We start from the raw sequence: 25,439 nt of genomic DNA on the forward strand, positions 1-25,439 counted from the left end.
TCTACCTTGATTTTTTCAAACACTAAACAGTTCCAAACTTTTCTACCAATACCTTAGCTGCTTCTGGATGTGATGGCCTGCGCAGACCTTCGGTCATAGTTTCGGCCTTTGATCTGTATGCGAACTCCTAATTGTACCGATTACCGACAGCTCTTCTATCGGTTGCATTTGTCAGTGAAGCACCACTCACTCCGGCTCTGTTCTCCGACAGGAGTGTCACATCAGCCGTCAGTACCTGTACCAGGCGTCCTCCTTCGTCTGCGGTATGTGTCTGCTGGCGCTGCCCGCGGTGCAGGGCTACAGCGGCTACGTCCTCTTCGCCTGGCTCTACGGCATCTTCTACGGCGGCTTCCAGTACAGCCTCAAGATGTGCACGTATGAGAAGGTCCGCGCCAGGAACTTCGCCAAGACGTGGGGCTTCGTCCAGGGCAGCCAGGCGATACCTGTGCTGCTGGGAGCGCCCGTCACAGGTTAGTTGAAGATTTAGGATGAGAATCCGCCACTGGTGCTTTATTGCTCCTGAGCTACGCGACGTCTTGTTTTGTCTTCTTTTATGGATTCGCTTTTTACGTTTGAATAAAAAAAAAATCGCGTCTTTGTCTAAATAACATCGAAGCCTTATCGCCAGACGCCAGATCAGCATCGCACTCCGAAGTCCCAAACATGTTCTTTATAACGTGCTTTACTTTTACAGGCTACATAAACGTGGCCGTCGGCGGCAAGGCGGGCTACTACTTCAGCGCCACGTTCGTCGTCATCGGCAGCATCAGCATCTTTCTGGTGGAGTTCCAGCGGCGCCAGCGGCGGCGGCGGCGTCGGCACCGTCACGGTCACAGCGCGGCCGCCTCGGACGCGCCGCTGGCCGAGCAGCCGCCCCCGGAGCCGCTGCCGCGCGTCGACTCGCTGCCTGACGTCGACGAGCGCGTCCTCAGCCTGCTGAAGCAGCGCGCCTCGGCCATGGCGGCGGCCCACAGCAGCGGCGAGCACCGCAAACAGCAGGAGCTGACCTGCATCTCCGAGGAAGGAATCGCCGACATGGACCTGCCCGACGAGCTGTTCGACGACATCGAGCTCGAGCTTAACCTGCTGCAGGGCGACATCACGTCCTGCAACAAGGTGGAGAACTACTTGGTGCTGAGCGAGTACGAGAACAACCTGTTTGCCGAGCAGCCGAGCGACCGACGGCCGGGAGGTCAGCGGCGCTCCGTCAGCCGCGGCATGGCAGCGGCGCAGGCCGCCGCCCGGCGCCAGGCCGACATCCCCGAGGAGCACCCGGAGATCGAGAGCGAGCCGCCCTCGGACGCCTCGTCCATCTCCTCGCGCCTGTTGCGCACGTTCCGCCGGGGCCGCAGGCGCGGCAGTGAGGCGCAGCGACACCCGCACTAGCGCTGGAGGGGTGCAGCGGTCACGGAGTCGTTAGCCGAGACGGTGGTCGTGATGGGGCTAAAGACGGATTGCAGACGGTCAGTGTTTTGGGAGAGGGGATCTTCCGAATCTGCCATCAGTTCGTGCCAAGACTGGTTGTTTGAACTTCAGGATATTGTAACGCGGCCAACGTGATTGTGATGTTGACCTTATTCATCCGAGCTGTCAGGGCGAGCTTATGTGTTTTATGAACGTTATAGTAACTGTGCGACGTGTGTGTGGGATTTTATCTCGGTCATGTGCAGCTACACTGCAGCTCTTGCACAGCTGGTGTATTACCTACTTTGCTAGCACACAACGTTAGTGATGAAGTCATTCACATCGTTATTCAAAATATTTAATGCGCTTGGTTTTACTATATTTTATTGCTTCGCTCTCCCACTGTTCACCTTTGATAGGTGTTTATATGTGAATTATTTGGTTGTTTTCTGACCATTCCCATCGTGGTGACTTGCGAATGTTATCGTGAATACGTTTTTTGTTACACTTTTTATGATCAAAGCCTTTTGGCATTTTTTCATTGATGGTGAACTACCGTCATTGTCTTGTGACTGTGAACATGGGACATGTAGCTAGAGCGTTGTGTACTTAGATGAGGAAATACATGCGGTATACTAAACTGTAAGCGTATCTTTGGGCTGCTGCACTATAGGCTGCTCCGCAGCTCTGAAGGACATTGTTTTGAAAGTATACGTAGTGGTATTTACGACGCAACGATTGAAATTATGTGCGGATTTACGTAGAAAAGACACTACAGTATGACCAATTTGTATTCAAGATTTATACGCGTGCATATCCGGATAGGGTGGTTCATACAACCGTCCATTGCAGTATTTGACCGGCCACAGCCAACAGCAATGCCATCTGGGCTGCAGCCACCACGAATTTAGTTCAGAAAGCCGTCAGCAGAGGCTCTGCCATCGACACAGGGCATCAGTAAACGTCACCCTTTGTGGCATTCTTGGCTGACGGACGTGACATCCGGTGGCCGTCTGGACGTGACTGGAGCGGGGCGCCGTTACGGAGCAGCCTCTATGACCTCTGACTCGAGGTCAGCGGCCGCTGGCTCGGCAGCGATCGCTTCCAGTCCGTTTCGGACGAACCGGGCCGGCGCTTGGGCTTCGACCGGCAACCTCAGCTGCTCAGGAATGTCCTGTACCGTGTACGGTACTTGTTTGTACGATTCACCGTCGTATGTGTACCTGTGGATGACAACAAAGGGGGTGACGGGTGTTATAACGGATCACTCATTTATATATTTAGACGGTAGCAAAGTGTTTTGTGCAAGCATGCTAAGTAGTAAGTATCCGTCATTGAGAAATAGTTGGGTCTGGTTCGAGTCTGGTTCCCAAAACTTTCACCTTTTGCCACCTCTACTGTAAATTTCTACACGTGCACTTAGTCATTAGGTATATCTACCTATTTATGTACAAAATAAGTTTTTCGCTTAGAAATGTCAATAGCTGATCGATATGAAAACTTTGTGTCATTCTCAGATACCGCAACATGACGAGGAATTAAGATGAACGTATCTCGAAGTTGACCTTCAACGGTAAGCCTTCTGCATTATAATTACCGGGATAATACTGTTCTCCCGTGGCCTAGTGGATAAGGCGTCCGTCTCCTAACTCGGTGGCAGCGAGTTCGCGGCCGGGAAGCTCCACGTCGTTTGACCCGCGTTCCTATATTAAGCCAGCTGGCAACTGGCGAGAGAGGGCCACGCTAGACCCGGGAGGACCGTGCCGCCATCTACCTGCGGCACGTTAAACTTTCGATCCAAATTATCACCGGTGAACCGGGCGCGGGCAAGGTGGGGTGGTGGGTCCGTGGTGTCATTCGCAACAAGCTCTGCTTAGCGGGGCACCCGGGCCCATAGCCATCCATTCGGACAAAATTTATAAAAAAATTAAAAAAATATGTGTACCACGACCGCGGTGTACAACATGCATGCTACATTGCAATGAAGACTTACATTCCAGAAGTAACGGCTTATTGATTCAGACTTGTGTACATTTCGTTATCTGATCGGTTGATTGATTCTCTAAATTCCGAAATTGATCAAGATCTTTCGCGCATATTTTCTCCAACTTGCCACTACACTACCTAGGTACTTGTTTGTAATAAGAAATAATGTTTGTAATAAGAAACGAATAATAACGATAGGATAAAGTAACGGTGACTTAAGTCAAGAACGGCTAAATCTGGAATTTCTGTAACTACGCGTTACTTTTTGGTGGTAGGCAGACAACTGAACCAGTGACAACTGAACCAGGGACAACTGAACCAGTAAAACTGAACCAGGGACAACTGAACCAGTGACAACTGAGCCAGTGACAACTGAACCAGCGACCAATGAATCAGTGACAACTGAACCAGCGACAACTGAACCAGTGACAACTGAACCAGTGACAACTGAACCAGGGACAACTGAACCAGTGACAACTGAACCAGTGGACAGCTGAACCAGTGGACAACTGAACCAGTGGACAACTGAACCAGTGGACAACTGAACCAGTAGACAACTGAACCAGTGACAACTGAACCAGTGACAACTGAACCAGTGACAACTGAGCCAGTGACAACTGAACCAGTGACAACTGAACCAGTATGATAACTGAACCAGTGACAACTGAACCAGTGACAACTGAACCAGTGACAACTGAACCAGTGACAACTGAACCAGTGACAACTGAACCAGTGACAACTGAACCAGTGTCCAGTGGACAACTGAACCAGTATGGCAACTGAACCAGTGGACGACCAAACCAGTGGACAGGACAACTGAACCAGCGGACAACTGAACCAGCGGACAACTGAGCCAGCGGACAACTGAACCAGTGGACAACTAATGTCGTACTGCGCTGTATAGGTATAAGGTAGCGGGTGGCTGGACGGACGGTCTGTGCCAATCTGCCGGTCTGCCAATTGATCTGTGTCCGATCTATTAGTGTCCGTCCGAGAGCCGTACGACGGCTGACAGGGCTGACAGCTAGCCTGGTGGTCGCGAACTGGTGTGGCAACCGTTACGCCCACTTGGGACGCCCGAATAGTTAGCAACGTATAAATGATATTCACTTTGATGGCCTAACTCGGGACAGACAGGGCACGCAACGTGGGCTTGGCAGAGTTCAGCCCGCCTGGGCCCAGAGGAATCTCCGGTATATAAATGGATTCACTGCTCGGGCTTACATCGGGCTTACGCCAAACGTCGCACAACTAGGGCTAAACAACGGCTGTCCTGAGCTCGCCGAGAGGCCCAGAGGGCATACCTCCGGCAGAGCATGGGCTTTAGTCGGCGTTTTTGTGTCATACGCCGACTTAAGTCTTTAGCCCAAGCGCTAGCCGACTTTAGTCCAAGCGCTAGCCGACTTTAGCCCGACTAAAAATCTCGGGCAAGCCGCACTTCAGCTTGCTTGGGCCCGGAGTAAAATTGCTTGCTGGGCTACTGGTTAGTGGTTCAGTTGTCACTGGTTCAGTTGTCACTGGTTCAGTTGTCACTGGTTCAGTTGTCCACTGGTTCAGTTGTCCACTGGTTCAGTTGTCCACTGGTTCAGTTGTCCACTGGTTCAGTTGTCACTGGTTCAGTTGTCATACTGGTTCAGTTGTCACTGGTTCAGTTGTCACTGGTTCAGCTGTCACTGGTTCAGTTGTCACTGGTTCAGTTGTCACTGGTTCAGTTGTCCGCTGGTTCAGTTGTCCGCTGGTTCAGTTGTCCGCTGGTTCAGTTGTCCACTGGTTCAGTTGTCTTCTGGTTCAGTTGTCACTGGTTCAGTTGTCCCTGGTTCAGTTGTCACTGGTTCAGTTGTCACTGGTTCAGTTGTCCCTGGTTCAGTTGTCACTGGTTCAGTTGTCACTGGTTCAGTTGTCCCTGGTTCAGCTGTCACTGGTTCAGTTGTCCCTGGTTCAGTTGTCACTGGTTCAGTTGTCCTGGTTCAGTTGTCACTGGTTCAGTTGTCATGGAACCCTTTTTGGTAACGCATTTTCTAGTTTGATTTAACACGGTGCGTAATTACGAGCGAGCGAGCGCAGCGAGCGAAGTGAGTCTTTTCAATATAACGGAACAATCTCAGTATGAGCGGCCCGGCCCGGCCCGGCCCGGCCCGGCCTGTAACGCTTTTGAGAGGCTTATATCTCAGCAACCGCTGGACCGATTGGCCTGCGGTCTTTTTTGTTGGGTAGCCCCATCCCTTCTACCCCGTAATTGACTACTTTTGATACATCTCAGTGACCGTCGTGGCACGTGCCACGTGAAAAGTCAAGGGTGTTCAAGCTGTTTTGCAAAAGTAGTGATTTTGAGAGGCTCATATCACAGCAGCCGCTTGAGCGATTGACTTGCGGTAATTTTTGTAGGGTAGCAGCATCCCTTCTACCCAAACTAGGATACTCTTGATGCATGTGGGTCACCCCCAGTGCACGTGCAAAATACAACAATAAGAGGTGCCAAATTTGTTCCCATTTCCGTAACTCGGTAATTACTGGGGCGATTTCGCTGAAACTTGGCATACAGGTAGGCACTAGGCACCCACCAGGCAATGCATTCCCATGTGTTGCGGTTAGGGTGCTACTGCACGTGCGCACGTGCAGGGGGCGTTTCCAGATCTCGAGAACGGCTGGGCCGATTGCGCTCAAATTTGGTACACGGTTGGGGACCAGTTAGTAGGGTGCCGTGCAAAAGTCATTTTGGACCCCGTTTGCACGTGCGCACGTGCAGAATGCCGCTTCCAAATCTCAGGAACGGCTGGGCCGATTGCGTTCAAATTTGGCACACCGCTAGCGACCAGTTAGAAGGGTGCTTTGCGCATGCCCGTTGGAAGCACCCTCTCGCCCTTCCGCACGTGCATGGCTCACTATCTCGCTCGCTCGTTCTTCGCCCAAAAGGCGTTTTACTGGTTTATATTTTGGACATGAATTACATTTGTAAAGCGTGCTCTGCTGCAATTATCCCGCGCCCCGTCGGGCTATGGGCGGCTCCCTACCACCCGTTTGGGGGGGGGGGGGGGATTTCGGCCCTTCCTCCTAAGATCTCGGAAACTTACCGAATACCGACCGGTTTTGAAAATTCAAACGGTGTTCGATAACGCCACTGCGCAACTACTTTGTGACCAAGTTTCATCGACCTGGATGCAACCGATGACGTCATAACTCCCAGGTCAGGTCAAGGGTCGCATTTTTCACCGATCACGGGCCTTCTAAGGAATGCGTTATAACATCGAGTAAAAGGCATGTTATCGAAAATTATCGATGCAGCGTTGGTCGCCTAATACATATCTTGCTTAGGAGGTTACTGATGCCAGGTCAGGTCACAGGGGTGAGGTCACTGAGGGTCACAATATGAACCCAACTATAATAGGGTCGTGTGATGCATGTTCTATGGCCAATTTTACATTTCCAATTCAATGGTGCGTGTTTGACGACCATTGAGGCCGGTTTAGGTTACGCTCTGGCAGAGGTCAGGTCAAGGTCAGGTCAAAAGGTCAAATTTCAATGTTGATAGTATTGCATAAAAGGGTATCTATGAGTTTGGAATTTTTTCGTCATAAATCTTGAGCAGTTTTTTTTGCGATAATTTTACCAAAAATGGAGCTATCAAGCCCAAATTTGGCATATCAATAGCAGACTAATAGATTTTTCAAAATATTGAAAATAATTGGTGTTTTGGGGTATCATATCCAAAAATACTTTTTGGGAGTTTTAGGGGTCAAAATAAAAATTTCTAGAAATCCAAGATAACAATTTTGTAGCCTTGTTTTAATTCTACGATTTTCTTCTAAACATTTTTCTCATCTTCAAAACTGTAGGCGTGACAGCTCTTCCGCCAAACTTTTTGGGGGTAAAACATGGCAGAACATGACGTCACTCTGACTTCATTTGTGGCCACCCTATCATTGACTCTGGAACAATGATTGGTCACGAGGTGTAAAATTGATGCTCGGAGGGGTCCTGAAAGTCTGGTGGCGATATCTGCTACACTTTAGGAGATATCTGCTACACTTAAGGAGATATCGACTGAAAAATAGAGGGGGCCGCCCCCCCCCCCCCCCGACGGGGCGCAGGTGAAGTTTGCAAAATCGTTTGTAAGGAGAAATATTGAGTTCGACTCTGATCTAAGCCGGATGTTTCTCACATGAAGGCGCTGTAGGAGCCGTCGTCATTCTTGTAGCCGTAAATGCCCCGCAGCTGGCCGTCCGAAAGGCGTTCTTCCACCCTGAATTGATTCTCGTCGTCGAAGCCGAACCTGGAACGATGCCAAACTGATAGGTTAACCGGTTTGGTCGGAATCACTTTCACGTTCAATGCTATGCAACCTGATGATCTTATAACGAGTCAAGGGTGATATACGTATTATGTATGCGAATTCGTTCTAGTATTTAGGCGGCCGTCATCGAAGCGAAATAAGACGTTTCAAAACAATACTTATAAGCTGCAACTTATAAAAGCATTAACTTTTTACAGCAAATACGTACCAATTAACAATTCTCTCTCTCTCTCTCTCTCTCTCTCTCTCTCTCTCTCTCTCTCTCTCTCTCTCTCTCTCTCTCTCTCTCTCTCTCTCTCTCTCTCTCTCTCTCTCTCTCTCTCTCTCTCTCTCTCTCTCTCTCTCTCTCTCTCTCTCTCTCTCTCTCTCTCTCTCTCTCTCTCTCTCTCTCTCTCTCTCTCTCTCCTCTCTCTCTCTCTCTCTCTCTCTCTCTCTCTCCTCTCTCTCTCTCTCTCTCTCTCTCTCTCTCTCTCTCTCTCTCTCTCTCTCTCTCTCTCTCTCTCTCTCTCTCTCTCTCTCTCTCTCTCTCTCTCTCTCTCTCTCTCTCTCTTTCTCTCTCTCTCTCTCTCTCCCATTTTCTCTCTCTCTCTCTCTCTCTCTCTCTCTCTCTCTCTCTCTCTCTCTCTCTCTCTCTCTCTCTCTCTCTCTCTCTCTCTCTCTCTCTCTCGACTTACTTGTATTTGCCGCTCTCGTCATACAGTTTCTGATACTGGTTATTCGATGTGACCTGAGTGACCTTTTCGATTTTTGGCGGCCGGATGATGACCGACGCCTGCAGGATCTCCTCATTATCGGGGATCGGGACGTCCTGGACCACCTGGACGTCCCCCTGGACTAGCTGGACATCCTGCGGTAGCGGGGAGGCAGCCGTCGCCACCAGTAGCGCCCACAGCAGCGCCAGCGTCTGAATGAGAGGCCGAGATGCCACAGTGGTCAGGTCACAGGCGGATGATCCAATGAGAGTGGATTAGTGGGGGCTCGGATCGTGTAAAGCCGAGATGACGATGGAAGGAAGAGTTTCCTGGTAAAGCGGCTTCGCCACTGTGTGCACTGGAGTAAAGGAAGGGATGGAGTTACGATCCGGTTAGCGACACAAACACACAGTAGTCACAATCATGACTTTTGTCATGCTTTACAAGGACCATAGGCTACCAATTCGAAATATCAGCTTCTGCTTAATGGTGCAAAGATAGTTTTGGACGTTAAATGTGAACGACTGCTTAAATTATCACGTATTTTTCCAGGATGGAGAACGGTATCAAAATTCATAAACGATATCATTCAGTGCCTTCTCTGAGTTCTCACTGTAATATGGATAGGGGAGAGTGGGGAAAGATGCCCAGGGTTTGACTATGTCATATATTATTCGAAAATGACGATCGGAAAGCCAAAACTTGGAGTTTCAACGGAAGCCGACATCATTTTTCTCCAAAAATATCACTCTTTCGTGCCTGAAACATGATAATTTTTTTGCTATTAAGCATTTTCCTGAAGAAGTGAAAGGGGGCATCTTACCCCACAGGGTGGAAAAGACGCCCCCTGGCGTTGGGTAAGACGCCCCCTGCACTATAAGTGACAAAAATAGGCACGTGAATCGCCTGAACGAATCAGTAGTCCCTTCGAGCCTGCAGTAGACACCAAACGTCATCGTAAGGGCCCTCAAAAGTAGTCGTAAGGGGCTTCAGGGGTCATCATTAGGGCCATCATAGTCCAGCGCGACCAAACAAGCCTCCGTGGTGGCGTTCGGAGACCACTGTGGGGCCCTTAGGTCTTCATGATGCTTGAGTGCCCTCGAGCCCATCGTGGGGACCTCAGATGCCAGCGCGGCCCATGGAGCCAACGTGGGAGCCCTCAAGGGATGTCGTGAGGGGCCCTGGAACCAATAATGGGGCCCACAGAGGCCGTCGTGAGGGCTCTCAGAGTCAGATGCCGCCCAAAAAGTCGCTGTGTGGGCCGAGAGACCGGCATGGGGAGCACCCGATTGTACCGGACTCTCAATAGTCCCAGATCGGCTTTTGTCTCTCATCACAAGTATGTAATAAATGATTTGACGGGCTGCTTGAAGGATAGCCTATGGATTTAGGGGGGCGTCTTTCCCCATCAGGACAGGGGGCATCTTACCCCAAGGTACCGAAGTAACATTAAATCAGCACAATTTGTTAGCCATAAAACTACACCCTGAAACAAACTGTTTGGGACACAGTACACGCATGTTAATGTATCACGACTATAGCAAAGGACGCAAAAATTATCTACCTTTTTTGATATTTACAATGTTTTGACGCCAAAATATTTTTTGAAAGCAGCAAATAAAAAACATGCAATCACCAGCCAGCCGTTGCCCAACTGAGCTTCGCAAATTTTTGTGCAGTTAACAAGGCAGGCTTCCGCTTTACGCTAAGAACATTAATTTCCAGGTTCGATTCTTTGTTTCCCCGCTAGAGGGGGTGGGGCGTCTTTCCCACCCTGGGCATCTTACCCCACTCTCCCCTACTGACCGGGACGTACCGAGATGATAGAACTAGTTCAAGCTAAGCAAAATGTGGAATTATCCTCGTCAGGATAACATTGCAGAAGTCAAACCCGCCACGCTACATTCTCCGACCTTCCATGAGGCATAAAAGGACCTGCAGCGACTCTGAACTCTTCGAGATCATATGCCACCTCAACCTCATTGTTATTCCCGTACAAATGCAAGAGGCTGGTTATGGGAACACATGAATAGCTAAGGTGTTGCAATGTATTGCGCAAAATTTGCGACGAAGTTGATGACGAAGAGTCAATCAATAAACTGAGGTGAACACTATTTATGGCCAGAACACATTGGTGTATTATGTTGCTATCAAACATACTATATCCCTCGCGGGCCCGGGGGGGGGGGGGCGTTTTTCGCCCCCCTGGCGAATATTTGCGATAACTCCCGAACGCTTAGGGATAGGAAGGCGAAACTTTCAGTACCCTTTCTCCCATCAATTTGACATCTTCTGAAGTAAAAAATTTGGACCTAGCCCCCTTGATGACGTCACAAGGTCCATTTTTCTAGACCCCTGCACGGCAAACTTCGGCGTCACAGACGCAAACTTCAAATAGCTGCTAAAAATAGAGTTTTAGAGATAAAGACAAATTACGAGCACGGCTGTGTAGCGTTTGACCTAGAGAAAAATAGAAAAATAGTTTTGGTGACCTGAGGTCAGAGGTCAGGTCAACGACCCCGAAATGTGGTTTTAGTTTTTCGCAAATAAGTTCGACAAAAATGGTCCTAGAGCTACGGCAATGGTACCATCGCATTCGCCTTGTCAAGCCGCGTCGAATGATATATATTTTGTTCGGAAAAGGTCAAGTTTCATGTTGACCTCATGTGACCTCGAATGACCTCTGGTTGACCTTGACACATGAATGGTCGTTTATGATGGATTTGTACCCGCTGATCACGAATCTGGCATCTATTTTCCTCTTAGCCTTCATTTAGAGCTTCCGGATGGCAAAATTGTCTTATTTATTATTACTAACTTGAATCAGTGAAATAGCCTCTAGCAGGGATACTCTTCTGTGACCTTGACCTTTGAGCAGCCTTGTATCGTAAGATGAACCACAAATAGGGAACTGATAAGCCTCAAAACATTTCAAAACATCTTGGGAGTTAGCACGCAAGATGTGCGAAAAAGTGCCAAGTTTGAGGTCAATTTTGAGCGTGACCTTGACCTTGACCTTTGATTTGGAGCACATTTTCAGAATCCTCAGATTCTCTTCTTTTGTTTGACACCCAATTTTGCCGGTTTGATGCAGCCTGCCGTCCTCTAGAAGGCTTACTTTGAGATCACTACACATGTGCCGGTTTTGGCCTTTGACCTTGACCTCTGACCTTGAAAATTGACCTGAGGTCAAAAAATTTAGGTGCATTAGAATCGTCTCGTAAGGACCTTTCGTTTGGTATCGCTTTTGTTTCCGTAGCTCCCTTATTTACGGAGTTAGACAGGGGGGGGCGGAAAACGCCCCCCCCCCCCGGGCTGCGGAGGTTGGGATTACCCCCCGGGCCCGGCCGGGATATGATAGCTCTAAGTCTAATGGGTATGCACCGGGATCATGCATGATGCAACCCCTCCCCATCCCCTTCGAATGGAATTGGCCAAAAGTTGGCATCTCGTGTCTGTGAAGGTATGTACGTACAGTGATTTGCGAAATTCATTAAGTGATTGGAATGAGCCCCCTTGAATTATAATGAATCAGTCTCCATACGTCCCGTGGCTAGGTATTCCGACTATGTATTCAGTCGATACAGCACATCTGCTGGACTATTCATATAGGAAGAGGTTCACCAGCAAACGATGATGGTGCTGGGGCGACCGCCAGGGCGTTGAACTTCAGGTCAAATGCATAGTTATCATAAACCTGGTAGGCGGTAACTTCCATAAATGGAAAGACCGCTTCTCTGTGGTTTGCGTGCCGAGCTCAGAAGACATCATAAATGAGCTAATAGAGCCTTGCGTGACCTGATGCTACCCCGGAAAAGTGCATCTTCTGTTTTGTATGGCCAGAAATACCACAAGACGCGGGCTTTGTGGTATTGTTTGATCAGTTGTAAACATGTCATATAAATGTAAGTTATATTCATGCGTTCAGCCGGTCCATCCAAAAAGAGAATATCGCCAATTGATCCGATTGCCGGGTAAAATTGGATCTGCGAGACTTCGTGTGAAATCAGCCATAGCAATTCCCATGCCTGAGAACGAAGTAAACGTTAGCGTTGCATGGCGTGTACGTAATGAATGAGTATTTTCTTTTTAGTGACGTTCTGTTCCACCCACTGCCCGGCTGGTGCATGACATCATACATAGCTGAAAGCAGCTCACTTAATTAAGTGATATGTTCGGTGGTTCTATGGTTCGACACTCAAAGAGCAGCTTTTGACACTCTAAGGGTGAATTACAGCTATGTCTTAGAAACAGCAGTGACGGCAAAATCAGGAGGAAAACTGGTTCTCACGGCACATGGATGCGGGATCTCTGCGAGCACTCTTTTATCTGAGATGGCTGACGTGATAACATGGTTTCCATGACACTCAATTAAAAATACCGAGCGTTTATAGGTAAAGTACCAATGTTCGTTTCAATGTGACGTCTTGTTATTTCCGTACAAAAAGAAACGTTTGAAATGGTGTTTTACGCCACATTAAAATGCCGAGAGCTCTTTGTCAAGAAAGCAGTTAGCGAAAGAAAGCAATAAATGCGATATATACGTGAGCGAGTGTGACCTGCGATGACTACGAATAACTGTACTCGAGTGGTCTTGCTTGAGGTCCTTATCAGACGTGCAATATCATTACCTAATTATACAATTCCGATATGTTGTCTCTGGATCCTACCTGACAAACCAAAAAAGGCGGCTCGTGGGCTCTCCACAATTAGCAAGAATTCGACCAGTTCTTAGACGTAAAAAAAGACCCCTCGGAAGGACTGATCTGATCAAAAATGATCATGAACGCATACAAAAGCAACGGACAAAGGGAAGCATCACAGTTTCGGCTGAAAGACGAATGCACAGTCGTTAATCGTAACCGGCGAGCTCACGGAGGACTGGGTGACCTTGCAACGTGATCTTTGTTCCCCGTCCTCAGCTCTGCCTGGGTATCCTGGCGCCAGGTGACGGCACACAACATGATGGTCCCAACAAACTCTCCTCTCACTATCACATCAACTTCCCGCACAGGACGTCACGTCACTCCCGGACATCAATGATGTCGGGTTATCACACACGTCACCGGGTAACGCTCCCTCCCGCCGCCCGGCACTCACCGCGGCCATGGTGTGGGCACTGAACCTGGCGCCGTCGACTGCCGCCTCCCGCCGAGGATGCCACTGTCCAGAGAGGCGCGGAGAGAGCACCGGAGAGGCCGGACAGAGCGCGGCGCGGCCCGGACCGGTACCTGGGACCGCGCGCCGGTCGGGGTCAGCCGCTTCTCTCGCGAGCAGCTATTCACAGATCCAAGGCGAGCCGTCTCCGGCGTGCCCCGCGGCTTAGCGGTTCGGAGCACGCAAAAACCGCGCGCAGGCCCGCCGGGAAGTGGCGAGACTGGGAGCTCGCCGCTGCCGCCTACCGTCCGGGTAAGTCACGAGGTAGTCGGAACAGGAATCCCACGGATGGGCCCACACTAGATACGGGAGATTCGGGGAGGTCGAAAGTAGAATAGGGGTTTTGAGTTGGAAGCGTCAGAGGAGTTGCATGTTTCCCTTTGTTCACGCGAGAATCTAGATGCTTTTTGTATTCCTATAGATAATTATTGATGGTGTTAAGTGCTTGTGCGAGGAACATTGTGATAGTTCTTTGAAAATATACAAGCATGAGCCATGACCTTTTCTCGATATTGCATACGGAAAGTGCCGAAAATGTACTTTAACCCGCGCCCTGGTGGGGGGGGGCTATTTTTTGCCCCCCTCCAGACTTTTTGATATATCTCCAGAACCGCTGCGCCGATCGTCACCAAACTTTCAGTACCCTCCCGGACATCAATTTTACACATTGTGACCAAAAATTTTTCCAAAGGCTATGATAGGTTGGCCGGAAATGACGTCAGAGTGACGTCATGTTCTGCCGTTTTCGACCTAAAAAAGGGTTTCGCGGGAAGAGCTGTCAGGCCTATAGCTTTGCAAATACAGAAAAATTATAAAGACATAAAAGCTGTAGAATCAACAGGGCTACAAAACTGCTATCTCGGATTTTTGAAAATTTTGGATTTTGACCCCCAAAAATCAAAAAATAAATTTTTTGCATATAATAATCGAAAAATCCAAAAAGTTTTTTGAATTTCGCAAAAACCGGAATATATGTGAGAGTCCTTACCACCTTCCATCCACATACCAAATTTGAGATCGATACCTCTTTTTTTGGCGAAGTTATAGCGAAAAAAACTGTTCAAAATTGATGACGTCAAATTTTCAAACTCAATTTTTAGCAATTCTAGACCCCGTAGCGCAAAACAAAGACCACCATTAGACTCCCCGTGACAAGCTGCATCGAATCAATACCCATTTTATGCAAAACTATCAACTTTAAAATTTGACCTTTTTTGGCCTGACCTTGACCTGACCTTGACCTGAACTTCACCAGAAAGTGACCTAAGCCGTACCTGATAGTCTTATAACCAATACCATTGAGTTGGAAATGAAAAATTGGCCATAAAACATGCATCACACAACCTTAGTAAAGTTGGGCTCATGTGACCTGACCTGTGACCCTTGGTGACCTGACCTGTGACCTGACCTGGTATTGTCAGTGACCTCTAATAGTAATATATCTACTAGGCAACTGACGCCCTATCGCTGATTCTCGACAAAATGCGTTTTCCTCGGTGTTATAGCGCATTCCCTAGAAGACCCGTGAACGGTGAAACATTTCATCTTTGACCTGACCTGTGACGTCATCGGTGACCCCGAGGTCAATGAAATTTGGTTTTCCTCGACAAATTTGACAGGCCTTTCGAACGCCGTTTGAATTTTGTGGATCCGTCCAGTAGTTTCGGAGATACGAGGGGGGGGGGCAAAAAATAGCCCCCCCCCCCCACTAGGTCGCGTTATAAACAGACTCCACCAGGGCGCGGGTTAATGCAAGAAAATATGTGATATTTTAGCCACTGGCGTTACATATATAATCAAGATAAACAATAGTTTAAATTTTCGGTAATACCTAGAACATTTTCGGCACTTTTCGTATTCAATATCGAGGACAAGTCATGCTTGTATATTTTCAAATTCCTTTAACTAGATATTTCTTGTAGGAGATTTGGTGCAGATTTGGTCAAATGGTGCATTTGCCAGAGAGCCCGCCCCATTGTGAAAACGGCTGTTGTGACCCTTGTGACCTGACTTCTGTGACCTGACCTGGTATCAGTGACACTTCTAGTAAAACATGTGTATTAGACACGCAATGCTCCATCGATGCTTTTCGATAACATACCTTCTACCCGATGTTATAACACATTTCTTAGAATGTCTGTGAACGGTCAGAAATGCGACTTTTGATCTGACCTGTGACGTGATTGGTTGCACCATTGTCAATGAAATTTGGTCATGCTAGTTCCGCGGTGTGGTTATCGGACGACTCTTCAATTTTGCCCGAGAATTTATGGGCGGGCGAAACGTCCATCCCCCAACGGGTGGCAAGGTCCACAAATACCCCAATGGGGCGCGGGCTAGCCGAGATCGACAAAAGTTCCGAAAAGCTGTCATGATTGACTGGCTGGCATGATACGGCGCGTATGAAGCGCTGTTTGATATTTAACGAGCACAATAACCGGCCAACGGCCTTGGAGACGCAGCTAAGCAGGAGTCACCTGGGACGTCCGAAGATCCCAGGTCCCTTATTCGATGCGGTCGTCCTCTCTGTCTGCCTCCATTCGATCACGGACTCGCACAAAGACGGTATTTGCGTCCTTTTTATGGAGTTAGCTATGGTTAAAAATGGCATGTACATAGGTATCTCACGCTTTGAAATATGGTGGGAGAAAAACGAATACCACCCAAAAACGATGAAAATATGACTGTTGTAATTTCCTAGGCAATTATCTTCCCCAACAACACCTCAAAAACGCACCAGTCGCATTATGAAGCAGTGAATATGTATTCATTTTCACATATGTCAACAGTCTGTTTTAGCCGGATGATCAAAATACACACACGCATAGGACACTACACAACGAAACTTTTCAACATTGGCATGTCTCGTCAGGTCACTCACTGGCAGCAGTGCTAACCTTCCGCACGCTGCCTCGGAAAAGCGCACGGGCAAAGTCCGCGTTGGGCTTTCTTGTCAGCTACAGACTTTGACTCCACGAAAGAAAGTCTGTCAAGCTGAACGTTTGAAATGGCTTCTGGTATAAAATAATATCTGTCTGTGATGTTTAGCGGGTGATTTTACGAGACGAACTGAGGTGATGTTTAGTATTTGACGGTGTAGCCGTGCTGCTCCACCGGCTCGGCCGCCACAGAGACCGTGTTGGTCACCGTCTCGTAGGAGGGGAAGGCGCCCGCGGCGGCCGCGTAGGTGGTGGGGGCGGCGGCGTACGCCAGCGGGGCGGCACTGTAGGCCAGAGGGGCGGCACTGTAGGCCAGCGGGGCGCCGCTGTAGGCCAGCGGGGCGCCGCTGTAGGCCAGCGGGGCACCGCTGTAGGCCAGCGGGAGCAGAGCACCGTAGGCGCACGCCAGCACCAGGCAGAGAACGATAACCTGCGGAAGGACGGGCGCCTCTGTCACATGTGTGGGACTGGCAAGGGATAATTTCTGAGAAGACTGACTTTACTTTCTCCACGTCTAAATAAATTACACGATTATCTTATCAAAGTTTATCGATTCAAAGGTCTTTTGGAACTAACTTCCATAGTTGACTATCCTAAGAAATGTTATGACACATAAACAAGGTCACTGAAGCATTTGAAATAAGTTATTTTTAGGTATTTTGGTTTAGTAATTTATTATCTTCATTCCAATCCTTTTCTGATCCAAGTAGCTCATCAGAACTCACCTGCTTATACATGTTGGCGGCTGCTGGACGGTGCACCGTGCGTCGTGTGCGTGTATGTGTGTGTGCAGACCCGTCAGCCGGTGTGTTGGTTTTATACCCGGCCGCCCCCCCCCCCCCCCCACACACACACACACCCGCTGTCAGATACAGGGCGTGTCCAAGGAGGGCGGGGCCACCTCTGTGCAGAGAAAACGTCACTCAGCGCCCCGAATATGACAGCCGGACTCGTCAGCCAGGCACCAAGGGATGTCCACGAGTGAGATGTTCCGCCATGGTGGGATAACAGACCACAACTCGAAGTGTGCAGAGGTCGAATATTTTATAAGTAGTCATATGTGAAGGCAATACTGCCGTATCCATCCATAAATGCATGGAGCTATTCGTAGAGTGATCATCTTGAAGACTGACTGAAAAAAACACATTTATGTACTTAACAAAAAAAGCTCCAGCTACATACACAAGAGCCGTCGTCGGATAGGAGAGAGCTCAGAGAGCGAAGTCAGCCATCCGCATGCCGTCGCAGGAGCTCTGCTCGTGCCTCAAGACGCCGCGCCTCGGCTGCGGACACCATGATTGTTCTGCTAACGTGAACTTAGTTTTTAGGCTACGGACCGTCACAGAAAAGTTCAATTTAGCCGAGAAGTTGCTTTTAGTCAGAGAGTTTCCAACAGTTTGGGACACTTGGTGAGGAGAGCAGCCCTTCTGCTGACTGTTCAGTGTTCAGCCCTTGCTGAGCCAGGTCTGGCAGTTTCACGGCCTCGCCTAAAATCTTAGCGGGGAGGGGAGTTAATGTGTTGTCACAACTCCGCTGCCAATTAAGGATAAGTTAATCTCAACTCTGATACTTTAGACCATAGAGGTGTCAAGGCTCAGTAGACCTGAAATCGTGATACCAGTCTCGGTCTGGAAAAGAAAGGTGTAACTGACTCGCCCCAAACCACGCTAGCAACGTCCGCCGTCCAATGAGACGGTCTTTATAGTTTCAAAAATGCGTCCGTGCGTCCCAAACCAGTCTCAAGCCGACACTGGTCGTAAAGTGGTGGTCTGAAGTTCTTGTCGAACACTGTATGAGGCGTAAGATCCCACGCATCTTATGTCAGTTCAAATGCCGACTCTCTTGCGCTACCTTGAAATAAGTGGCACCTTGTGCTTATCTCGTTCAAAGATCTCTTTTACAGTCCTGCGCCTGGCTGTCCAGTTGTGGGACGACATCAAGCGGTCACATGTAGTTGACTACAGTGCAGTGGCCAAGGCTCACACAATTTTAAAAGCTGACCTCTGTAATCAATTTGCTCCATGTCATACGCTGTGCTGGTTCAGACTTTGAGCCCACCTCTGTAACACACCTACAGATCTGCTGCAAGTCTTCAACAAGGCGTCGCCTGCTCCAGCGTCACCGTAAAAACTGGACGTACTTGACACAGTGTTTGACGCGCCTACCTGTCGTCGATAGGTGACACTTCCAGGTACCGGCTTGACGAGCAGTCCCGTTGCTTTGAAGCCAACGGGACCAGAGAGTGTTGACGCTGTTGCCGGGCGAATTATATGGCTATGAGCTTGAAATTATAGGCTGTGTGCTTCACTCCTCTTGCTGTCACCAGTTAAAACATTTACCACTGCATTGCAGGCGCTCGCATAGCCTTGTACCATAGATAGGTATGTCGCATAGGTATGTATGTATGTATGCATGTATGTATGTATGTATGTATGTATGTATGTATGTATGTATGTATGTATGTATGTATGTATGTATGTATGTATGTATGCATTAACATCAAAGGCCTTCTACATCCAGCGTCGCGATTACGGCTTAGATTGGTCTTTTAGGATACCTACCTGAAATCTAGCATTAGCGGATAGCATCTGGGCTTCAGCGAATTCTCGAAGTCGGACCTCTGGTGGAGCTTCCTACACAGTTGGTGGGGCAGCTGCCCCACCAACTTGCCATTTTGCCCCAACAATAAGCACTTTGCCGGTGCCCCACCGACTTCAGCCCATACCCATTTGTAGGACTTTGTTGCTTTACAAATCAATCTTTTTTATCGCATTGACGAACTTTTGAAGATCTGTTTAATTTAAAGATTATCTACGGAATGATTTGATTTGTTTTAGTTAGGCATTTAATTTAAGTTGACAATCTAACATTGAAGATTTGGCGACTTTTTGCCCAACCAACTTCCCCGGAAATTAGCTCCAACCATGACCTCTAACATCTAAAAGGCAGTGTTGGATGTTGTGCGGGACCTTTTCGAATCCTCCAAAAAACAGCTTTCAGATTTGCTTCCCTTTGGTTTGTGTTCCTGTGAAATCTAAAGCAAACTTTTGTTAACAAAATATCTTGATTTTTTTAATGCAACGAAAAACGACAAAAATGTCTATCGGACGCTCTGCCAGCCGTGTGAGGGGCCAAATGCCGAGGAGAGGGGGTAACAACCAACCAGGACACATTACGTATTTTGCCTAAGTCAGAACTCAAACATCCCACACAAAGCTTCAGTATAGGGTCTCGTGAGTTCGTGCGGCTCAACATTCCCATTTATTTCTTCTTTTTTGTTTCCTCCAAGCTCGGCAATATGCTGCATACGACGTACACGCTAGCAAAACGGAACGCCTCAACGGTAAAATGGTATCTCGGGTCTTCCACCTCCAGAAACTTCATTCCCCTTTGTCATGTAGGTGTGCACATTGTAGTTACCTCGTACATTTACAAGCAAGCGAATTGTGAGGCTCAAGTAGCTATCCAACCCGCACAATGCACCGAGCACGGGAAGACGGGCGCCCGGCCCAGTTAGTCCGTGTGGCGGCTGCGTTTTTGCGCCGCTGGTGTGTCGGGGTGAGCTGCACCCAGTGGGGTATGGGTGTGGCCGAGTCGCCCTGACAGCCGATCTCTCAAGGCCTACTGCAACTCCCTCGGCCGGCTGAAGTATAAAACAAACCGGAGCAACCGCAGCGGCACACTTCTTCCTATCTCTTTCTAAACATGAAGACTTTCGTAAGTGTTTGACAGCGTCTGGGTGTTGAAGCAAATGTTCTGTTTAATGCTCTTTCTAACTAAGTATGACTTAGTGCCTGCTGATTTGAAACATTATTATCATGCCTACCTTGGATAGAATTATTTATCGATTGATTAAAAATAGAGATCATCCCAGCCTTAAGTAATTGATTAAAAACATGGTCATCAAATATTTTGTGACAAAAAGTAAAAGCAGACTAGTAATAACAATTAACAGACACTGCGCCTGTTCTGTCGCTTCTGCTATTAGTCAATGGTGCCTCCTCCGTCGATGTCTGCAATCTGCACCCCCCCCCCCCCCGTTGACCTGCTGCGCCATCTGACCGGCTGTGGTTCCCCCGTCCGCCGCCAGGTGGTACTCGGCGCGCTGTTGGCGCTGGCTCAGGGAGGCCTGCTGCGCAGCGCCCTCCTGCGCAGTGGCCTGGCCGGCCCGTCGCTCGGCCTGGCGCACGTCTACTCGTCCACCTCTGTGCACCCGGCGGGTATCGCGGCTCCAGCCACCGTTCAGATCTCCGGCCCAGCCGCCGTCGAGATCGCTGCTCCTGCCGCCGCCGCTGTGCAGATCGGAGAGGCTCCGGGCATTGCTGGTCTCGCCCCAGGTGCCCTGGCTGTCGGAGGCCCCGGCTTTGCCGGCCCCGGTGCCGCTGTGGAGATCGCTGGCCCTGCTATTGGTGCTCCTGGCGCCCTGGCTGTCGGAGGCCCCGGCTTTGCCGGCCCCGGTCCCGCTGTGGAGATCGCTGGCGCTGCTATTGCCGCCCCCGCCGCCATTGCCGCCAGTCCGGTGGCTCTCACCAACGTGAACGCCGCCGTGCCCCCTCCGACACCCGACAACGGCCTGTCGCCCGGCCTGCCCTCGCTGGTGAGGAAGAGCCTGGTGTCAGCCGAGGGCCGTCCCGTCACCGTCAACCAGCCGCACATCACCCAGACCGTGCCCGAGATCACGCACACCCAGGAGAACGTGCCCGTGCCGGTCCCCAACCCGGTGCCCGTTCCCCGTCCGGTGCCCGTGCCGGAGCCCTACCCAGTCACGCCTGTGATCGAGAGCACCGAGGTCGTGCAGCCGGTGGTGCAGCCGGTGGTGCACAACACCGTCACTGCTGTGCACAGCGTGGCTCATCCCGGCGCCGCCATTGGTGTGCCCGCCGGCGCTGCCATCGCTGCCAGCCCTGCCCTCGCTGCCGGATCGGCCGTCGCCACCGGTCGTGCCTTCGGTCTCACATACGGCGCCTTCGGTCTGGCTCACGGCTACAACGGTGCCGCCATCCTGGCCCACTAGAGCGCTTCAACGCCATCTGTCGGCGAAGATGTCAAGCCGAGGCTGCGACAGCCTCGGCTGACTTGTCGCTTATAGATATTTCACCGAGTACCAGAAACGTACTGGATCTTCATGCTGATGTCTATGTCTGCATCAAACTGTATTTTTATATAAAATCATTCTCTTCACCGGCTGTCGTTTTATCAGGGGCATGCAATACAAACGTTTATTTGAGTTTTAACTTTTAAGGCAAAGCTTTCGGGAAAAACTGTGAAGGTGGTGTTAAACGCCACCGTAGGACTACGCTTATGTTCCGGCTGCTTTGAAACAACAGTGAGGGGGAAAACTCTTTTTTTCACTGCTATTGAAGATAGGAATGAGCTCATATTACAAATGAGTGGTCGACAATAATTTTTCGAACCTTTCAAAAAACGTCTTACGTCTTGGGTAAACGACTATTGTGGCTGGGGTAGAACGATAACACTTTTCTTCCGATCGGCACAGCTGGTAATGAACGCCCCAAAATGGGTGCACGTGAACTGCACAATTCAGTGAAACGAGAAACACACCTAGACCGCCTCCAGTGTCCAAACATGACCGTAGGTGACCTGAAATTGGCCTTGTGTCAGCATTCATCCTAGTTGTTTCCCACAAAAAGTAGTTCGATGCAGTAAAGAGCAATATTTCATATACTTGAGATCGGATACCGGAAGCGTCTATGCCCGAATGGTGCTTTGTAGGGCAATGTTTTAGTTAGGACAGCTCTTCCTTGCCAACAATAGTAGGACCACATTAACCCATTTATGCCCAGGAATATTGACCATCATGAAAATCGACGAAATCAAAATATGTTATGCTCCTACCAGGGCCTTGTATGGAATCGAAAATAATTTTTGCCTGCAGCAAAAGTTTCTCGAGAAAAACGTAAAAAACATGCGTTGCGAAATCGCAACGAAGGGCACACCGGGCGCCATCAGCGTTGCGAAAACGCAACGACGGGCACATCAGACGGACATAAAGTACACTGAACTGCCGTATATGCTAATATGTTTTGACAAAACATCAATCAACTGTTGACAACTATTGCTTGAAAATGCGGAACCCACATCCGTCATGCTCTATAACCCGCCTAAGAGCCTCAGTGAGGAAGCATAACTTCATGATTCGCGAACGGGGAGATGGCAACACGGTCATTATCAACCATTTACGTTGTCCATTGCTGTTCATTTAAAGTTGTGGTCGACACGTATCCAGGGTGATGCTTTCTTTTTGGAAGCCAGATCCATTACCTCCACCTATCAGACCCTGCACAGTGCACACTGAATACAATTAAACGGAGGATTGGGAGTAAACCAGTGCCTCTCGTATGCGCGTATATCCGCAATCATTTTTAACCACCCTCCTAGGAGTAAAGTTAAATTCCATTGCAGGTTAGTCGTACCCACTCTCAGCAAAAAGAAAAAAGGACCGATCCGGCTCTAACAAATTACCCGCGTAAGGCGTAGCGCATCACAACAAATCGACTCCCAGTTTATCATGTTTACACCTAATCCAAAATTTTCATGGCCCCACTCTCAGCGACCTTCACGTGTAACCTCTTTCTCGAGACAATGCCAGGACAGAATGGTGATTCGACGTCAATCCGTCCTTTCCATCTTCAGGATAGTTGAATCCTCCTCCACGCCTCATCCCCCTGTTCCGGGCTGGACCGGCAACGTATATCGCAATCGGGCAGCTCACATAGGAGCGCGCCTGTAGCCGGGTGCAGTGAGTGCTTGGGAGGGGGGAAGGGGGTGGGTCATGGGTGGCGGCTGCCCACTGGCTGGGCTCAGTCTCCAGTCTACGATTGACCGTGTCCGGTCAGACAAATGTCTCCCCTAATTCCAATAATCCTGCTAGCTCTAAAAATGGTCTGATTAGATAAAAAGCCTATCAAAGTAAGAAAACAGGCGTATACTCCACATCAAGCAGCTTATGAATCTATGCGAGTTATGAATCCTAAAAATTATTATTTTCCCATGGGTCCGCCCTCATTATCCCTGCCGAAGGGCTCAGCTACCCTCAGAGGGGGCCTATCCCACTATTTGCCGACCCTCAGTTATCTTTTCTAACGTAAATGCTGGTAGTCAGCAGATTCTATCCAGAGAATGGCGATGCCTATCTGTCGCCTGATACCAGAATACATCCCCGTTATTCATTATTTATGCACAATGTATATAGTAGATCCAATTTCCAAAGGACCTAATTATCTCTCAGCTCCGTTAGCATCGCCGACCGTTTGATGCATGGGTCCTTTTCCTACCATGCGATTTTCAGATGCATGGGAACACATTGCTTAGTGAACGAACAGCCCGAGGCCGAAAATCTGCGAGAGAAAAAGAAAGGAGTGTTTGTGGCTGTTTGAGCCAGCAAATATGAAACGTGTCGCAACATTTTACGTGCGAACGCACCTTGCACTAAACATACCTACATATATACGTCCCTCATGGCATAGGCAGCGGAGCGGGGGGAGGGGGCACCGGGGCACCGTGCCCCCCTTGATTTTGCCATTTTAACATTATCCCGATAGTCGCTGCATGGAAATGGAAATGGAAAGAATGAGACCAAAAGTCAGCAGTGCTCCCCCCCCTTAATTGAAGATGTTCCGCCGCTACAGCCTCATGGCTACAAAATGAGAGAGAGAAAGAAAGAGAGAGAGAGAGAAAGAGAGAGAGAGGGGGAGAGAGTTGGGGAACGAGGAGGAGAGGGAGGAAGATGGGGGAGAGAAAGAGAGAACCCATAGCGTATCACGAGTGAAGTCTACTGTTGATATTCATACTTCCGCTACCCTGCCAATGTGCCCATCGTTGCGTTTTCGCAACACCGCTGTCTTTCCGATGTGCCCTTCGTTGCGTTCCCGCAACGCGACCGTAGTCATATTTGAAAATAGTCACAAACCCTTTTTGTAGCATTATTTCTTAACAAAATGCATATCTACGCTATTGTAGGGACTCTGCAGAATATGTTTACACAATTTTCATTACGATATTATTAAGCACTTAGCCTACTTATCTTGGTTTTCGTGACGTCATCACTCACAAAACCTTCGACTTCCCTCTGGGAGCTCTAGGCAGTAACTTACCGGCCGCACAGACTTGTAACTGCGTAGTATCATGCGCACAACCATGCTACACACGCTGAAACTTGTCTCATCGGTTAGTCTCTTTTACACACTTCTCAAGCTTCGATCACGTCGACGCTTGCTTGCGTTGCGAAAACGCAACTAAGGGCGTAAATGGGTTAACCCTATTCCTGGCGGGGGGGGCCTCAGGAGCCCCCCCCCCCTGAGGTTTTTTGGTTATTTCTCCCAAACGCGTTGAGCTAGGAAGCTCAAATTTTCTGGCTTTTCCTAAAAGGCTTCTACGCAACATGTCTGAAAATTTTGAGTTGATCTGACCTCAGGTCAGGTCACCAGAGGCGGTTTGGTGACCCTACCTCAGAAAAGTTTGCAATCACGCCAGAGCTAGAGTTTTTGACCGATCAATTTCTTCTCTTCAGGCTTTAGTTAGGGTACCAGTATGTGCAATTTGTATATCTCGAAATTTTGATATCGGTGACCTAAGGTCAGGTCAGTTTCGCGACCTCCCCATTATAAGTCAATGGGGGAAAAATCAACTCCCTGTTTTTACCACTAAAACGGGTCGGAATGGCCCCATATACCATACATGACTTCATATACGATCAACCTTCACTACCTTGAGGTCTGTTTTGCTGTTGGGCAGCTGTGAGGTCATGTGACGTCATCAATGGTCACCAAATGTTTTTGGCCAATAACTCCGTACAGGAACAAGATACAGACGCGTGGATGGTCTCATTGTGTTCAGCTCGTCAAGACGCATCGAATGATATACATGATGACCTCGAGGTCACGTGACCTGAGGTCAACCTTTGACCTTGACCTTTCGAGGTCAACATATATATCATTCGATGCGGATTGA

At 49.1% G+C, this 25,439-nt stretch overlaps 4 protein-coding genes across 5 annotated transcripts in view; 2 read left to right on the forward strand and 2 right to left on the reverse strand.

The window, feature by feature from the left end:
* LOC122366188 (monocarboxylate transporter 2-like) overlaps positions 1-2,044 on the forward strand; it is a 90,184-nt gene extending 88,140 nt beyond the window's left edge. For both annotated transcript variants that reach the window (XM_043338145.1, XM_043338146.1), the window contains exons 7-8: positions 212-470; positions 695-2,044. In XM_043338145.1, coding sequence (XP_043194080.1) covers positions 212-470; positions 695-1,386 — 951 coding nt within the window. In that variant the 3' untranslated portion in view covers positions 1,387-2,044. The remainder of the gene's footprint in view (positions 1-211; positions 471-694) is intronic.
* Positions 2,045-2,177: 133 nt separating this feature from the next.
* LOC122366186 lies at positions 2,178-13,707 on the reverse strand. The gene is made up of 4 exons (XM_043338142.1): positions 13,474-13,707; positions 8,356-8,585; positions 7,550-7,660; positions 2,178-2,627 (listed from the first exon to the last, which is right to left on the reverse strand). The coding sequence occupies exons 1-4, from the start codon at positions 13,480-13,482 to the stop codon at positions 2,444-2,446; spliced, it is 534 nt and encodes a 177-aa protein (XP_043194077.1). The 5' UTR covers positions 13,483-13,707; the 3' UTR covers positions 2,178-2,443.
* A 2,563-nt stretch (positions 13,708-16,270) lies between these two features.
* On the reverse strand, positions 16,271-17,253 carry LOC122366198 (postacrosomal sheath WW domain-binding protein-like). Its single transcript, XM_043338166.1, has 2 exons — positions 17,195-17,253; positions 16,271-16,899 (listed from the first exon to the last, which is right to left on the reverse strand). Exons 1-2 carry the CDS (start codon positions 17,204-17,206, stop codon positions 16,612-16,614), a joined length of 300 nt encoding a protein of 99 aa, XP_043194101.1. The 5' UTR covers positions 17,207-17,253; the 3' UTR covers positions 16,271-16,611.
* Positions 17,254-20,128: 2,875 nt separating this feature from the next.
* On the forward strand, positions 20,129-21,697 carry LOC122366194 (ESX-1 secretion-associated protein EspK-like). Its single transcript, XM_043338160.1, has 2 exons — positions 20,129-20,186; positions 20,560-21,697. The coding sequence occupies exons 1-2, from the start codon at positions 20,175-20,177 to the stop codon at positions 21,481-21,483; spliced, it is 936 nt and encodes a 311-aa protein (XP_043194095.1). The 5' UTR covers positions 20,129-20,174; the 3' UTR covers positions 21,484-21,697.
* Positions 21,698-25,439: the final 3,742 nt, after the last annotated feature.

Source organism: Amphibalanus amphitrite, unplaced genomic scaffold, assembly GCF_019059575.1.
Source record: "Amphibalanus amphitrite isolate SeventyFive unplaced genomic scaffold, NRLGWU_Aamphi_draft 000790F_arrow, whole genome shotgun sequence".
In the NCBI taxonomy this organism is placed as follows: domain Eukaryota; kingdom Metazoa; phylum Arthropoda; class Thecostraca; order Balanomorpha; family Balanidae; genus Amphibalanus; species Amphibalanus amphitrite.